The sequence below is a fragment of the Electrona antarctica genome (genome assembly GCF_951216825.1).
Source record: "Electrona antarctica genome assembly, chromosome: 7".
NCBI lineage: Eukaryota > Metazoa > Chordata > Actinopteri > Myctophiformes > Myctophidae > Electrona > Electrona antarctica.
The window spans coordinates 41,864,634-41,882,658 of record NC_136812.1 but is presented as its reverse complement, the minus strand read 5'-3'; the positions used below and the strand labels follow the sequence as shown (position 1 = coordinate 41,882,658).

General features: G+C 41.5%; 1 protein-coding gene across 3 annotated transcripts in view; it reads right to left on the bottom strand.

The window, feature by feature from the left end:
* The window catches only part of LOC306927151 (arf-GAP with coiled-coil, ANK repeat and PH domain-containing protein 2-like), a 97,021-nt gene that overhangs the window by 69,714 nt on the left and 9,282 nt on the right, over positions 1–18,025 (bottom strand). For all 3 annotated transcript variants that reach the window (XM_079506827.1, XM_079506828.1, XM_079506829.1), the window contains exon 2: positions 5,355–5,412. In XM_079506827.1, the coding sequence (XP_079362953.1) occupies positions 5,355–5,412 (58 nt within the window). The remainder of the gene's footprint in view (positions 1–5,354; positions 5,413–18,025) is intronic.

Here is an 18,025-nt window from a genome sequence, read left to right as displayed (position 1 = left end):
CTAAATTTCCTTATGCTTTAAGTAGCATGTGACATATCAAACTAGGTTGTTGTCATGATGTTGAAGCCATTCCAAGCATTAGTTTTGCATAAAAACACTCATTGGGCTAAATTTGGGCATAGCAACTTGCCCAAATGTGCTGACCTCATTACATTTTGTCAAGTTGCTATGGCCAAATTTAGCCCAATGAGTGTTTTTATGCAAAACTAATGCTTGGAATGGCTTCAACATCATGACAACAACCTAGTTTGATATGTCACATGCTACTTAAAGCATAAGGAAATTTAGAAAATATTGCCTTATAATAGGATGTCAATGGTGGCCAGACTGTACAGGCCATTTTCAACACTTTCCCCTCAGACAATTCCAGGCAACTTTCTTTCTGTTATTCAGGATATATTGAAGATGCAAAATCAGTTGAGTTTGGTTTTTTTGCAATTAGTTAGAGGTCAAATTACATTATTACTGGACTAAATCAGCCCTGGAGAGTAGACTGACACCTACAGTAACTTCTCTAGTCTATGGAATGCCTACAGACAGCGGAGTGACCCAGGGTGCATACAAGGAAGCAGGGTGCCACGCTTAAGCAAGAAGAACAACAACACCTACTAACTCTACCAAACAATGTTATATCTGCATGAGGATCCACATTAATGAACTTTGTGTTTCTGTGCAATATATATACATATACACAGATGCCTTTCATGTTTTGTTTTTCCAAGAACACCTCCATCAATAACAACACTCTTGTACAGCATGCTGAGGGTTTGGGACATCGATAGGCTAGGAAAGGACAGAGACCACCGGGATATGGAGAAGACAATTTATGGTTTGTAAATTAACAGCAAATGTTGCAAAAGCTATATGGTGACACATGCCATGTACAGTATACACCTATCACAGTCTTCAATAACTGTGACCAAGTCCTTTGGGTTTCACTGAGGTTATATATTTGCAACAGGAATTTTGACAGAGTTTTGCGACCCTGGCTATCCTACAAGATTCTAATTATGCTAATTTAAAGTATAAGATCATGAGACTATTAACAGATACTGAAAGCTGTACCCACAAATGCACCAAAGATAATACTGGGTGGGTGAGCTCATTAGCATTAGCGCTGCCACTAACAGAAATTATGTAATATACTACAGGATCAAAAACTATCTACACTACAGTATCTGTTCTATGGCAAAAAACTTCAGAGTAAAAGCGGCCATGTCTTTAAGGCACCCCAGAGCTCCTATCTTGAAGGCATCCCGGCACCGATTGTGTTAACAAATCAAACAAACAAAATACTAAACCCTGGTTACAGTTACCGACGATATAAAATAGCTTCTAAATGGAAAGGAATTGGGCATTTCAAATGAATGACACACAGGAAAACAAATTCAGAGAGAAATACACCAACAAAAGCTTAAGTGAAGCAGCTACTCCAGGATGACGACGCAGGGGAGGCGTGGCGTAGAATAAAGACAATGCTGTTGACCTGAAATAGTGTTTATCAGATTTTGCAAGGGAAATAAGCAACCTTACCTACGAAAACAAGCCCAAAAGAAGCAACTAACACATGAGCACTGTAAACCTATATACTGCACACATGTGACGTAGCTTTTTTTTGCATTGTATGAGACTCACAGAAGATCCTATTTCAAGCCCAACGGTTACTGGAGAGAGGGCGATACGAGAAACTAAAGTGCTTAACATTGGAGGAGGCGTGGTGTACCCTCTCCCAGATAAATACTAGGAAATCCATCGGTCGTGATGGACTAACACAGTAAAACCAAACCACTGTTTTTAGTGGAATATGCTGCAGAAGCGCTGTTAGTAGTTAAGCTCTTTCAAGCATCACTGGACTCCCTGATAATTCTGAGGTTACCTACCTAAAAAGACAAATCCATGACAGAATTTCATGAGATGTGGGTAGATGTGAGGCGGTGTACATAAGTATGTACTTCGTTGACATAACAGAGGAACTATCCAGTCATCACCCATCAGACTTTGAACCTGACAACCTTTGCTGCGTGTCTTCCCGCCATCTCGCTCCCTCTTTCTTTCTACTGTAAAATCTATCAATAAAAGGCAAAAAGCCCTAAAAAATATCTTTAAAAAAAAAAAGAAACAAGAATTATACATGAATTTGGCCGCCGGCGCAGATCCCATCTCAAAATACTTTTGTTCCAGGGACCCCCCCTCCAGAAGCAAAGATTTAAGTTAAAAAGGTTAGCTTTTTTTTTCTCCTTTGTTTTTTTCTTTCTTGTTGTTATTGTCTGTACTCAATTATTGTTGTTTTTTTATATTGTTTTAATAATGACGATAACTGTGGGGGGAGGGATGGGGTGAGGGAGAAAATGGAAAAAACTATACAGCATGGCACGAAGTACAGCATATTTAAGCTATGAGCTTATAAATCTGCTATTTTTGAATAGCGGGTCGCGAGACATTGAGAACCCCTGATTTACGTGACTGAAGGAATGCACCGCACTGCAGGGCATAGCTGGATAAAAGCAGGCAGACTCAAGGAGCCCTGCCAGGAAGGGGAGGAGGGGAGCAGGGTGGCACACTGATTAAGAAACAGTCGGACGAATGAAAGTTTGACCCCTGAGTCAGCTGAAGCGTGTCCTACAACACTTTGTTCTTGTTAACCCATGAAGACCCGAGGCCGATTCTACAAATGCATTCTAAATCAGTAGTTCTCAAACCTTTTCATGCCCACATTTATAGATATATTTGGCCGGGCACCGCCATCTGAAAATGTTTTGTACGAGGAGGGACCCCCGGAAGAGAAAATTATTGGACATTTCAAATACTTTTTGCAAAAATGTTCAAATAGAGTACATGAACAAGCTTGCAGTGTGGCACAAAGTGCTGCGCTGCGAGTTTGTAAATCTGCTATTTTTGAATAGCCAACGCTAAAATCTAAAATACTTTCCCGGTTTTAATAGGTTCCAGTTCATCTGAATCTCGTTAAGTTTCCCTACCTGGTTGAATGAATATCAATTATACAGAAATAATAACCCACACATACACAGCATGATACATGATACTCGCTGTAAGCATTGAATTGCAATTTGAAAAAAAAGTTATAACTTTAATTAACTTTAATTAATTTGGTCAAGTGGTCATTTAGAACCATGTTAGATCCCCAGATGGCATAGCGCTTATTTTATATATTGCATATATTTATATACTGCTGTCTTTTTTAGATTATGTGAGTTATATAGTTTATATGGAGTCCCACGGGACATTATACAATACATATATCACCTAATTTATATTCAGTATGCATATAATTATACCCCATTCACCATTATGTTCAACCGTAATCAACTGTGATTGGACCAGAGCAGCCTGCAGTGTGACACAGTTCGGTCTATGTAAATCCACGGTCATTGTCTCAGTCTGTAACATCTCTGAGAAACATATCCCTTGGAAAAGAAGATTTAATATGGGCTTAATTAAGGGTGTGTTGTCTTAACATGGCTCAGCGCAAATATGCATGCGTGTGTGTGTGTGTGTGTGTGTGTGTGTGTACATGCTGGTTTCTAAGAACTCTACCCTTTGTCACCCATTTCCTGTCCTTTTTTCTCACGCACGCACGCACGCACGCACGCACGCACGCACGCACGCACGCACGCACGCAGCCACGCACACAAGTAGATTATTCCTCTTCATGCAAGGAGAGGAAGTGACATTGAGGGCCGAGTCACATGTGCTATGAGGAGAAGGGTGGAACTCTGCTAGTCCAACAACAATGAACGTTGACCTCCAGGAACCGCTAGTGATGTGACCTGCTGCCTGCCGGCTGATCTCAGGTCTGTAGGGGACCGTTAACTTACAAGGACGGAGGGCGGGGTTTGGTATGCGACCCGTGTGAACATTGACTGTATATCCATTGTGTGTGTAATCGAGTCGAGTGAGTGAACCTCTGCATGAAATCTCACGACTGAAACATTTTGTTAGGCCACGTAAATCCTAATCTAGGATTTGTAGCCATACAGCCAGCCAGTTGGAGAACTTGCAGATTGCAGGTTTTGACCATTGCTTTTATGCAAAATCCGAGATCATTGGGGTTATCTGAATGATTGGACATGTGTTCTATCGCTAGTTTGACCAGTTGAACTTCAAATACTCTTTCATCTAATAAGCAAAAATAGGCTATGCACAAGCTTACAACGCGTCGCAGTCTCGCAGACAGTGTAAGCTTCCATCCAAATGACTGAAATCATCAGTCATGGCAACTGAGAACTTGAATTGATGCCTCAAATGCTTTTGTTTGCGTACATTTGCTCTCAGTTGGTCCGGCTGGCCGGTAACTGAACCGGGGACTTCGCTGACAGGCAATAGAGCCAAAGTGGTTATTATGAGAAGGATTCCAAAATGCTGACTGAAAGCTACAGGTCCAGCTGAGCACTTTGCTTTTAACCACTTGAACCCTAGAAGCCATATTCTGGGGGAACATTAGCAGATCTACAAGCATTGTGAGCTCGTACTTTCAGTTTTTGTCTTCTTCTTCTTCTTTTTGCCACTATATGCAGTCCATTTTCCATTTACCAAATACATGCATGATATGTACAGTATTAGATGTCACGCATGTATTTGGTAAATGGAAAAGGTATGTATTTCACATTCACACACCGACGGCAGAGGAAACAATGCAAGACACGGCACCACCCTGCTCATCAGGAGCAGTTAGGGGTTCAGTGTCTTGCTCAAGGACACTCTTGACACATATGCCCACGATGCCCCCACCACATGGAACACTTTACAACAAACATTGAAAATTAATACCCCAATATCTTATGGTCAATTTAATAACCTGCTTTTGAACCTCCCTACCTCAATATGTAACTGTTTTTAACTTAATGTTTTTTTCTCAATGTCTGTATAATAATGTGATTTGTGTTTTATACCTACATGTCTTAAACTGTTTCATATAATGTATGTAATCTCGTCAGCATTGAAAATGAGGGAGAACCTCAATTGCTCTTTCGAGAATAAATAAAGGTTTCAATCACATAGCCAGGAGGAACCGGGAATCGAACCTGGAATCTTCGGATTCCAAGACGACCGCTCTACCACCCGAACTACTGAATTTCTCCATAGCGGTCATTAATGTGACTTGCCTGGTTTAATAAAAATAAAGATTGCTGTAGTGTGTGTCTTGCTCAAGCTCACTGTAGCAGGGATGGACATGTTGCTCTGCTGTGGGTATAGAACCTGTGATGTTGTGGTTAAGGAGCGCTAATAACCCATCTTTATTCACCAGGCCGCCCTTCCTCCACGTTGAGCAATAACACAGTGAAGCAACACGTATTGGTCAGTACCATGGTGTGTGTTACGAGGTCAGTACTCACTTTGTCAAGTTTGCACTCCAGCTCACCCACATCCCCCTCCACTTCCTCTATGGTGGCCCTGTGAGGACAGAAAGAGAGTGAGTGAGTTAACTGAGACCATTTCCTCCTAAATGAATCTGCTCAAAATGAAAGGTTTGTAAAAGATAACATTCTGTGGTAAACATGCAAGATGTACACTGTATAGGCCAGGGACACCAAGACACAAAGCCTGTCTCGTTACAGTTCTGTACTACAGTTGGAGGCCATCGATATTGTCCTTTTCTTTTTGCTGAGGTTTGCGTGATCTGCGCAAAAGGACAGTTAACCCATTTTGGGCGGGAACCCCTTTTGGTGTTTTAAACATTATGTTATAATTTAGCTATTGAAAAATAGCAGATCTACAAGCTCATAGCGCGCCACCGAGTGGCGCGCTACGAGCTTGTAGGTCTGCTATTTTTGAAAAATCGTGAAAATATTTATTTCAGAAAACTGGAGGATTTAGAAGGATTTTTTTTAAATTTTGAGGTCAGGCCTAAATGGGTCAAATGATAAGGGACAATATCGGTGGCACCCAACTGTATGTGCACCATTGTTCTGGGTTCAAATCTGTTCAACCTCAAGCACATTCTCTCTGTGCTTTATTTACGAGTAGTAGCTGGATTGATGGATGCATTAATACTTCCATTACAGTACCCATTTTGTTGTTGTTGTTGTTATGCAATTTTAGATGTCTAGTAGTACATTGGAAATAAAAGCTTTATCCATTTGGCAAATGTGTGCAAATATGTCATCTACATGTATTTGTATTTTTGACAATAAACAAATTTGAGTCAATTTGCTAAAAAGAATGTCATGCATTACTAAAGAGGGTTGATCAACATAATGTAGGTACAATTTACAAACATTACTGTGCATTATATCTGTACATAAATCTGTACTTTGTTTTTCTGTCTTTCTAAGATTTTAAAAGCCTCCCCATGGACTTGAGAGTGCTGCAGACTATTGAATCTTTTAAAACAGGCCTGAAAACGTTCCTGTTTTGGAAGGCTTTTTTGTGTTGAATTGTTCTCGTTTTGCACTGGATTTTAGTTTTTTGATAACCTTGTTTTTAACTTTCTATGATTGATTATATGTTTTTAACCATGTAGCAATATGGGATTCCCTGTGAATGAAAAGTGCAATACAAATAAAATGAATTATTATTATTATCATCAACTATAGGAGACCACTTTTCTAGGTCAGAGCATAGTTCAAGAACTTTATTGTAGGTATTGGACTGGACTGGACAATTATTACTTTTAGACACATTATTAATACACAGCACTGAGGTCATTGTTAAATTAAGTATATTATAGTAGTATAGATATTTAACCATCAAAGTGGTAATCATGATGAATCATGAAAAGAAAGGACAAGCCAAGATCATCAGATAACATCATAAAAGAAAAAGCCAAGCTGTTATCTGTGTTTTCAGGAGGACTTTAATTGTAAAGGGGTTATTGCATGGATACAAGTTTACAACCACCAGTCAAATAACACAAACATGTTTATTGAGTCTTTTGTCAAGTACATCAACAACAGTAAAAATTTCCTCAAGTACAAGGTGCAATTCAAAGTGCAATTCATCTATTGAGAATCAATGTAACCCATTAAGACCCGAGGCTGATACTACAAATGACTTGTAAAGCAGTAATTGTTTTTTTGCTGTTTTAATGAGTTAAAGAGACCTACAGTATTTTAACCTAAAGCCTTGTCTTGTTCTTCTTTCTGTTGTGAGGTGTTGGACATAAAACCTCCCACTGTGTTCTGTCTCTAGAACTCACTCTCAACTGGGCTCTACAAGCCTCTACAAAACGACAGAACAGAACACTAGAATGAAAAAAGAATGGAAAACTATAAGAACAAACAACAGAGCACCCTGTATGAGCAAGAGCAGTACTAGTCCCTCATCTGTGATAGGAATCAAGGAGGGTTTGAAGCATGTGGATGTCAAAGGCTACTTTACACTAATGATGGATGGATTAGATATAATCTAGAAATAAAAGGGATGTGAGAGTGAGAGAGAATGAATCTGTACTTGATTATATTTTGTGTAACTAAAGTATACGAGTTCATCTCTGTGTGTGTGTGTGTGTGTGTGTGTGTGCACATTTTTTATATAGTGCCTTTATTCAAGGAATTTTAAAATGATTGTGCATTACAGTACATTCACACACACTCATACACTGATGGCGTAGGAAACCAAACAAGGCACCAACCTGCTGGGTTGCAATTAGGTAGAGATATGCTCCGATCAATCGGCCACCGATCAGTGATCGGCCGATATTAACTCCAAATGACTCGATCGGCAATTTACCCTATCTGGAGAAACCGTCTTATACCATTTAAGTGCTATAAAAGTCAATCAGATATATAGTATAATATCATATATCATCGACAGGCCTAAACATTCTCCCCTTCCTCCCCACACACACAAGGAACAGTTTTGAGGTGGGTTTTGACATATAATAATTTCGGAAATATTAAAATGTTCCCCACGATCGGTGTCGGTATCGGCTGATCATGAGAAAAACAATCGGTGATCGGTCCCAAAAAACCTGATCGGAGCATCCCTACACTTTCATGTCTTGCTCAAGGACACTTCGACACTAGTATGTCTGGGGGAGCCTGGTCGGACCGAACTGGGAACCTTCCGGTTGAGGCACTGCCGCCGTTTGTTTGTGTGTGTGTGTGTATGTATCTTGAATACGAGCCATGGGGATTAAGACGAGACCCCAGCCAGTGTAACAGCAGGTGGGCACTAGTCTCTGAGCCTCCTCCAGCTGTTTCTCTCACTCGTCTCGTCTCACGCAGACAGCCTGCAACATCTGCTCACTGCCGGCCGGGGGAAAAAAACAACACCCAGCCATCCAGCTAGGGTGGATGACTGGATGTCCTGCTCACTACAATGTGAGCATACTGCATGGTGCCTATACTACAATATAACCAGGGCTGCACACAATTATTTTGGGCTAGTTCTCAAAGGAGCACCTGGACATGCAAGTTGGTGCGCACAGCGGGGTGGGGGGGGGGGTAAACGGACGGACGGGTCGACCGACGGACGTCTCTACACTGCCACAATGTTATGCTGTCCGCACAGCCAGATGCAAAACATACAAAGATGCTAAACTACAGAGTCACAGACAGTGTGGTCGTTAACCAGCAGGACGTCGTTTGTTAGCAGCACTGAAACGTCCTACACAGATAACATTAATTAATTACTTACTCACCTACTGCTGCAGGTTCCATGTTTAAATAAAGTAATTCCAGTGTTGTTCAAGTGACAGATGCATGATTTTCACATTGTAAATATGGTCGCATGGTTTAGCGACTAGCACTATGACAGGAGCACCGTAAACTTTGGGAAAGTGAAGTAGTAGCTCGTTTACAACTGAAACAGACTTCCTGTGCTCTGACTTCCTCTTCAAAATAAGAGTCACGTGTAAAGATTAGTCAACACTAGTCTACTTACAGGACGTAACATCATATTTGAGTTCCTTTTGAATACCCGTCAGATTCTCTACATATAACTGTCGCAGCTCTTGGTGCGCAAATGCGCCTTGTATGCCTTTGATCTACCGCACAGAAAACATTTTGACAACGCATGCGCACTGGCGCACCAGTTGTGTGCAGGCCTGAATATAACAGTATAGACAATGTAACACATCTGATCTAACATTACATTTCGGTATGAAATAGAGTAAAAAATGCATTCATTGAGTGCATTGGCTTTCACTTCAAACATACCGAGTTCTTCCGATACCAATACCAGTATCGGAAAACCTGCCAATACTGCCTAAAATTCTGGTATCGGTGAGTATGGCAGTCTATGCCATTCCGATACCATGTAATTCATCACATGATGAGATTGCATTTAACAGTAATATTTCGAATTGATGTTGCTGCGTTGCACTACCATTTTATATTCTTACTGTACAATTTACATTGTGGAGCAGCACTTACTTACAGCACTAACTATTATGAATGGATTTGTCATTTATTCCTAGATCTTTGGTTCTCAAACTTTTGTATTTCAAGGATGCCCATAACTCTGAGAATGTACAAATGGAACGGAACCAATTGGACCGGAAACCCTGGCGGTCCCTGGACGACTGATATGAAATCGGAATCGGTTCTGGGAAGGAGAAAATGGTCTCTATAAACATGATCTCTCATAAAGTATGATCTCTCTGAACACATACAGTGCAGCTACAAGGCTACAGCTGACCCATCTTCTGCAGTGGGGTGGGCTCAAAGCTCTGGGCATTTTATACTCTCTATGCATTTGGCTCACTGACGGCATCCTGTGTCCAGCAGTGTGAGCTGCTAGAAATGTCAGGAGCTATGAGAGCCAAGAGGCTCACAGTACACACAGCCTGGCTGTGAGACAGTCCAAATGACAGGAATGAGCCAGAAATCTGGCTCACAGGGGTTGTCTTACACAGTATAAGTTAGGTTCAGATTTAACTCATTTTGGGCGGGAACCCCTTTTGGTGTTAGCATTGTGTTATGCTTTAGCTATTGAAAAATAGCAGATCTACAAGCTCATAGCGCGCCACCGAGTGGCGCGCTACGAGCTTGTAGGTCTGCTATTTTTGAAAAATCGAAGAACGACTGACATCGAAACATAGCTTTTTCAGAAAACTGTCAGAAGACATTTTTAGAATCTGATCTCACGTCAAAATGGGTTAACAAGCCTTTTTGCCACAGCAAATCTGTATAAACATTGCTGGATGAATATAGCGGTCATAGGCAGTGGATACTGGATACGCATTCACACATGTCCCTCCTTAATGGCTCTGTATTCCATTCCATACTGTAGTACGTAGGTCATTGCTTCTCAAACATGTCACGTCAAGGACCCCCAAATTGATATGGCCGTGACTTGAAAAGATTTTGTGACACTCCATAAGAGACGTTTTGTCAACATAAAAAAATAAATACAAATATCAGATCTATAAAGCCCACCGTCTGTGAACGCCGCGCGTCAAAACAGCCGTCTCTGATATTTTCAATGAAACTATCCCACACCGGCGGCGTCAGACGTGCGTTCACGCCTCGCCTGACGCTCCGATACGCCGCTGTTCTATTTTCCAGGCGTTGCCGCACGGCCTCCATCCGGGAATCCGTGGGCGTGGCTGACAAGCTGCGCGGTAGCGCGCCGCGTCCTGTGGGTGTTGCTGTGCGGCTGTGCCTTCGTCGCTGCGCACCCGCTTCACAGACGGTGTGTGTTGGGCTTAAGCTTGCTCACAACACAAAAAATAGGGCATACAGTAAGTGTTTAAACTGTTCCTCATTTTTCTGGGGCACCCTCCCCTGAGGGACCCCCAGACGACCCTTTGAGAACTAGTGCCTGTACATGACTGTTCCCACATTGAGATGAATTTAAGTATGTAAGTATATAATTCTCGTGTGAGAAGTGTATAAAGTAAACTAAAGCATGTGACACTAGGCATTTGGGGATGAGCAGTATTTGGGACAAACATCTATTTGCTAGGCTTGCAGACCAGCTAATGTAATAACTCTTCTTCCGTCGCCTCTCTCTCCCTCTCTCTGCACAGCAGTGCACACAGGCTTGAGGCTTCATTTTAGGATTTTGTTAATTCATGCATGGACTTCATGGATTTCATGCATGGGCTTACAGGCCAGGACTCGTTGATGCAACATTACATTACAGTAACATAATTCAGCTAAAATAAGGTAATGAGTTACCAGAAGCAGGGACGTGTGTTTGTAATGAATATCAAATATTATTCAGCGAATGATCTCTTAGTTACACCAACATTGTTGTAGTTTTGTAATACTGTGTAGATTAGAACAACACTGGCTCATAGAACAAAACACGCTAAGTAAATGAGACAGACAGACAGACAGACAGACAGACAGACAGACAGACAGACAGACAGACAGACAGACAGACAGACAGACAGACAGACAGACAGACAGACAGACAGACAGACAGACAGACAGACAGACAGACAGACAGACAGACAGACAGACAGACAGACAGACAGACTCTAGCTCTCCAGCATGCCTCACTGGAGTAGTGAATGGAAGTGGTGAGTGCGTTTGTTTTCCTTTGGAAGAGGGAAGGGCTGCACATGTCTTGTCTCACTGTGTGGGCTGCCTTGCACAGTAGCACTGAGAATATTACAAATATATTACACAATTTAAGCTATATTTTCCCCACACTATATAGAATGAATGATCTCTATTGTTTTGTCCATAATGAACAGAGAGAGACCCTCAACACAGGTATCATTATTTATAGTCATAATTTGTGTTTCAAAGTCTAAGTTATAATTATGTTCGCAAATGTCATTAAGTCAGAATCTTGTTACAGACACTGGTCTTGCACAATTAAAGTGAGACAGTGAGGCATAATCCCTCTCTCTCCAATGCACAGTGGTTACTGCTTAGCGTTTGTGCCTTATCAGCAAAGCAACAATGCTGACTTGGCAAGCAACTGAAGATTTCAATCTCATTCCTGGAAAACAACATAAGCTTAGCTCGCCAGGGATGGGCACTAGTATGGACAAATTCAAATATCATGATATTTTTAGACCCTATACCTCGATAATGACATTGTGAATATGTGCTTTCACAAAATATTAACACAATGAGATTTCTTTTAAAATAAATAATTATCAGTAATGCCTAAGTCAAATAAATAATAGAACCGCTAGAATAGAGGGTATGCGGCTATGCGCATGCATATAGTGAATGGCAGATCGAGTGGCAAATCGAGTGGCAAAGTGAGTGACAAAGTGAATTTAATTTTGTTTAAAGTCATTTAATGCAATAAAGTAGGACTTTTCTGTTTGGATGTATGGGCTGTCAAGGCCAGAAAGTAGGTTTTTGCCACTCAGTAGGCGTTCCCGCATAACTTCCAGGTATGATGATGATGTCACGCGCATACCCTCTATAGTCGGGTCACTCAGTTCAGTGATTCAGTTTCATCACTGTACTGTAATGCAGCAGCAGCAGCAGCGTACCTCCACTTTAAAAGTATGTGCACGGCCCTAAATGTATGGATCTTTTCTACACCAGCTGCCAGTGATGAGTACTGATGAGCTCTGTGTTTCTCCTCCCTCGCCTGTCAGCTCTGCTGCCGGCCACGCAACGGCTGCTTGCTTTGAGTCACCTGGAGCTCACACTGCTGGCCCCAGCCTTTAACAAAACCCAACTCCAACTCCATGGTGGTCTATATATATATATATATTATTATTTATTTTTTTCATATATATATTCATAATTCAAAACAGCACCCTCTTTTTATTGACGGAGTCAACAGTCTCGAGAGCTACTGTATGGGGTGCCTGCGTGGCAACAGCACAGGGCAGTGCATAGAGTACCTCCCTCCATGAAAGAGACCAAAGTTGGACAAGCAGCTCTTCAGTTGTCGTGATTGGACAGCTTATAAAAAGTGCTCCGTTTGGTCACAAAAGGCACTTTGATCAATGCTAGAAGCAGTGCCTGTATTTGTGTTATGTTTTGTGCTACTTTCTGTCAAGAAATTCCTTGCAGGTGACAAATGTTGGAGTTTGGAAGTGCTGCAGGCAGCAGGACGTTGCTTAGTGAAAACGAGTACTTCCAAACTCTTCACCTGCAAGGAATTTCTTGACAGAAAGTACAAAGCAGCTTATAACATGTCTACAGTGGATTTTTAGGAAACAAACATTTTAGAAAGATGATAATTCAAGCTTTCCGTACAGCTGCAATGTTGGTGAGTTTGACGTTGTTTAATACAATCATTCAGACTTTTCTGTTTGGATGTACTGTATGGGCATTGGGCTGTCAGTGTCAATTGCAAATTGTGGCTAGTTGCCACCCTGCAATTAACTTAACTAGTCCTTACCCGTTCTGAATATATGAACAGCAAATGATGTTCAGTGTGGTGTCGAAACAGCACGTGTGTTCACGTTAGCATGCCCCGTCCGAGTTGTTTTCCCCGTGTGGGTCTGTTACGTGGAATTTCCCCGTGTGGGTCTGTTACGCGGAGAAGTGTGTCCCAGTATTAATCTGTGTCCGTCCCAACATGCATTTCACTGGTGACCCGGAATAGGACAGACACACAGCGATCGGTGAATTTAGTAATGATGACAAGATGGCTGCCATGTGCATATGGTCTATAAGACTTCACACCTCTCACACCCACTAAGAAAGTGGAAAAGAGTGGAAAACAAATTGACCTAGCCTAACCTTTGTGCTGAAGAATGAGAGCAGGACAGAAAGCAACTGTGGTTTGGCAAGAGAAATAATGAATCGGAATGTGTCTGACGTGCCTGATGATATCTCTAAAATATCGATATATATATATTGCACAGGCCATGTAACACTCTAACCATTATGAAGAAGGAGAAGCTACTGTAATGGTGATCTTTGTGAACAAATTAGCAGTCTGTCCAAAAAATTGTCACTGCAAAAACAGTGCTATTTTTGGACTCAGCTTAGGGTGCTTCAGCTGCTTCTCAAGTGACAATGACCTGAATGGCTTGGCCTTTGAAAGGACAAGGATAGCTAGGGGTGTTCAAGAGCACATGCTAAACTAAACCAGTGTTCCTCACCAGTCTAAGCCTTAGGAACCCGTAGCACAGGAACTGGTTTGGTTAACTGCACATCCTGGTTGAGTGCAATTAGTCAAACAAACTGCATTCACTACCTGGTAGAATAGAAAGCTAGCAATAGACTGTGTGATCGGAGCTGGGAAACACTGAACTCAATAGTGGAAGGACTAACAATTAAGCAATATTACACGAGAGGGTGTGGGTTAACGTGATTATTGCCACGACAGTGATGCGGTAAGGAACGAGACGAAGTCGAGTTCCGCAAGCATCACTGTTGCAATTATGTTACGCAACTGTTGCAGTTGCAACTGTTGCAGTTGCAACTGTTGCAATTATACAACAGTTACCCTTAAAACTAAGAAAATCGCTAAAAAAAAATATTTGTTTAATGACAGATGTAGTCACTACGACCACAAATGTCCCTAGAGACTAGCTAGCCTAGCCACCGAGTTTGCTAGCGCTCTGGGAGAACAGAGCAGCTGAATTCTTTGTTTTGATTAGGTGGTGAATGGTGCTGGTTTAACCCACGGCTAGAAGGCTGTTTCAACCAATCAGATTGCTTCCTCGAAACGACCTGTGGCATAATAACAAATAGTGCAGGTACAGAGAATCCTCACAGTTGACAGCAGGATTAGTAGTAGATGAACACAGAGAGAATGACACAAACAAGTGACAGTCTGACAGGCAGCCTAGCAGGAGAACATGAGGAACAGTACAGGCTTGTACATCACTTCCTTTTTTTTCAGTTAGAAAAGGGAGCTGCTGGGGAATCCAAATAACAAAAAGGAAATGCAGGTGACGTACAACTGGCCTCTGTGAAAAGGCAAAAGTCTAGTTTCCCTCCATGGCTGATGGCTGTGAGATAGACGCACGTGCCCATCAGGGGATGGCTGAGCTCAGAGGAGCGCAGATGGAGCGGTCAGCAAACACCTCACGTTTACTAAACAGAAACACAACCCCATCGATCACTCTAGGGTGCCTTGCAAACGTTAATCAAACTATTCCGTTTAATAGATTAAAAAAAATCATCGGTAATCAACTATTTCATTATAATTTTTTTATTATAATTGCATCCTAATTTGGGCAAGTCAGGCAAACATTTTCAAATTCAAAAGCTGATCTACAAGCTAACCCAACACACTGTGAGCTTTAGATAGGGCATAAGTGGTTACTCAATTTGTTGAGAGTGAAATAAAATAGAACACTGGTAGACAAAACTGGGCCAATGGTTCCCTTCCCTGTTCTCTTTTGGACCGAGCTGCAGTGCACTGCACACAAAGTCCATTTATTTTATGAATCACCCAGATGGACAGGATGCACGATAATCTACAAATTGTCTGGAGGATTTACATAATTTAATTTCATATTTCTATATTATTAGATGAGATGAAGAAAATGCCAGCACTCATTGTATGTCCTTTTACATGATTGTATTTACCTCCGAGACTGAAAACGTACGCGTTCAGCCTCAGAGGTAAATAAAATCATGTAAAAGGACATACAATGAGTGCTGGCATTTTCTTCATCTAAATATCTTCGAGCCTTGCACCTATAAGGATTTTGTTTGAACCTGGAGTGCTGCGGGTTGTCTGCTACGGCAGTACTATTCTCTCTATATTATTAGATGTCAACTTTGATTCAGGGTCAGTTATCAATGAGATGACAATCTAAGTTCAAAAGTAGTACAAGCTTCAATTTCTGGATCACAAATATTGCAAGTAAACCAACCAAGTAAAGCCCAGCAATGTCAAAGGCTTAATACCAGGACAGTCTGTTGGAGCAGCGGTAGGTCTTGGATCAGCCTTCCTGAACAGACGTACTGTAGGCCAAAGCCAGCACACATAGAGATGCAAGGAGGATTATAATGGAGCTAAGAGCTAGTATACAAACAAATAAGGCAAGCTGGTCAACAATTAAACTAGAGCTATCAAATAAATAATCAAGCTTCCTTCAAAAAAAAGCATCCACTTTGGGGTGGAATTCATTGGTTTTAATCAGTAAAGCTAATAGAACTAGATGTTTTGATCTGTATTGATTTGATTTTTAAATACATATTCTATTAGAAGGCATGGCTACTGGCTTCCCGGTTTCAATGGGTTAAATTAAGGGTAAGGGTGAAACATTTCCGCATGACGGTGACATCACTGACGTACTGTAACATTTGTATCTTTATTTTAGCCTGTTGCCAAACAGCCTGGAGGAGCGTCCATGGTCGAGCACACTGTATTATTGATGTTGTACTACCTGTCCGCTAGGCTGCCTGCATGAGTCAATATTGAAGTTTTCATTCAGGTTTATATTACATTCAAGTAGAACTATCAGAATGTGTAACTGAGGTGAAATAATGGGTCACTCTGCAATAGTTTATAGACATCAACCTGTCCAAAGTCAGTTAAACTCTTAGTCAACCTTGAAATAAATAAAAGTTCATCAGTGCCCCGTTGTGGATAGAATGGTACTGACCAGTTCTCACATTCTGTGTGCCAATTTCTATGCAAAATATTATAACGATAGAAATTTAAGAACTTTGTATGAAAGTCAGTCAAATGTAATTTCTGAGGTCAGTCTGTTGACAGAGCCCTAAATAAGATTATATTGTAAACGGACTGTAACTGAATAGGGATGTTCTACACATCCAATGTGGGAACTAGGATTCACTGCTATAGGTTAACTAAAGGCAACCTCCACATAGCAATTAGCCCTGGCGATGCCAGCTTAACACTTAACCCAATTCTCAAAGGATCAGTCCATTACTCCATTCTGAGGTCTTTCTGTCCATCTAGCCATGAGAACATGACTGGTCTCAGCTAATCTAACTGAGGCCTGCTGCTGCGTTTTGGACTTGTGAAAGTGCTGACAAGAGGATAAGAGAAGAAGTAGAAGAGAGAGAGGGATGTGGTAGTGTGGAAATCTGGGCCGTTTGCCGACTAGAGATGACCTTGGAGTGTGTCCAGTGAGTCTGAATAATGAGCAGGAAGAGAGGCTGTACTGTACATGATGAAAGAGAGAGAGAAGTGGGAAAAAAGTGATGTTTACACTCCCATCTGAAAACAACACAACATCCCTATAATAAATCATGACAACAAGATAGCAATAGCAAGTTAGCGCACGCGCACACGCACACACACACACACACACACACACACACACACACACACACACACACACACACACACACACACACACACACACACACACACACACACAAAGAGAGTTAAAGTATCAAACTAATGAGCAAAAGAGCTTCAGGGAACCAGTGGCAGTCCTCATCAAAGGAACTCTCTGATACTACGCTGGTTACCCCTTAAAGCTCTCCGACTAGTTTTACTGGAGAAACAGGAAGCCAACTGCCTTGCTCAATGCCTGGCACTTGTCCCTAAAAAATGACTTACTTTCTAAGTTTCTATCAATTACACACCCCATGAAGCCTTGAATTCATGGAGATGTTTTTGTCATATTCCTGAGTCAATAAGTTGATGACGGGTCATCATCATAGGAGACTTAGTTGGAGAGTCTTTGAGTAAATATGTTACTCTGAGTCCACTCCGCTGGTCATAATTGATAGAAAATAAGTCATGTTTTGGGTGAACTATGAAGTTTCCCAATCCAGATATGGATTCCTATTCAGCCAGTGTGAATGCTGCCTTTGCTATCTTAACCCATTTTGGGGCGGGAACCCATTTTGGTGTTAGCATTATGTTATGCTTTAACACCAAAAAACAAATAGCAGATCTACAAGCTCATAGCGCGCCACCGAGTGGCGCGCTACAAGCTTGTAGGTCTGCTATTTTTGAAAAATCGAAGAGCCACTGACATGGAAACATAGCTTTTTCAGAAAACTGTCAGGATATAGAAGACATTTTTAGAATCTGATCTCAGGTCAAAATGGAATAGGACAGTTCACCGCTGGAAGAAACTGCAATCACTCAATGTTAACACATTACTGCCCAGCCCTCTAGGCGAGATCGTGGCGCTAGTGCCAGAGAAATCCGCGAAATAAGCAGAGAAGAAGGGTCACTTCCGCCTGAGCCGGAAGTGATGTAGTCCAGATCTGTAGTGTAGGCCTAAGGAACGGATGGACCGTCC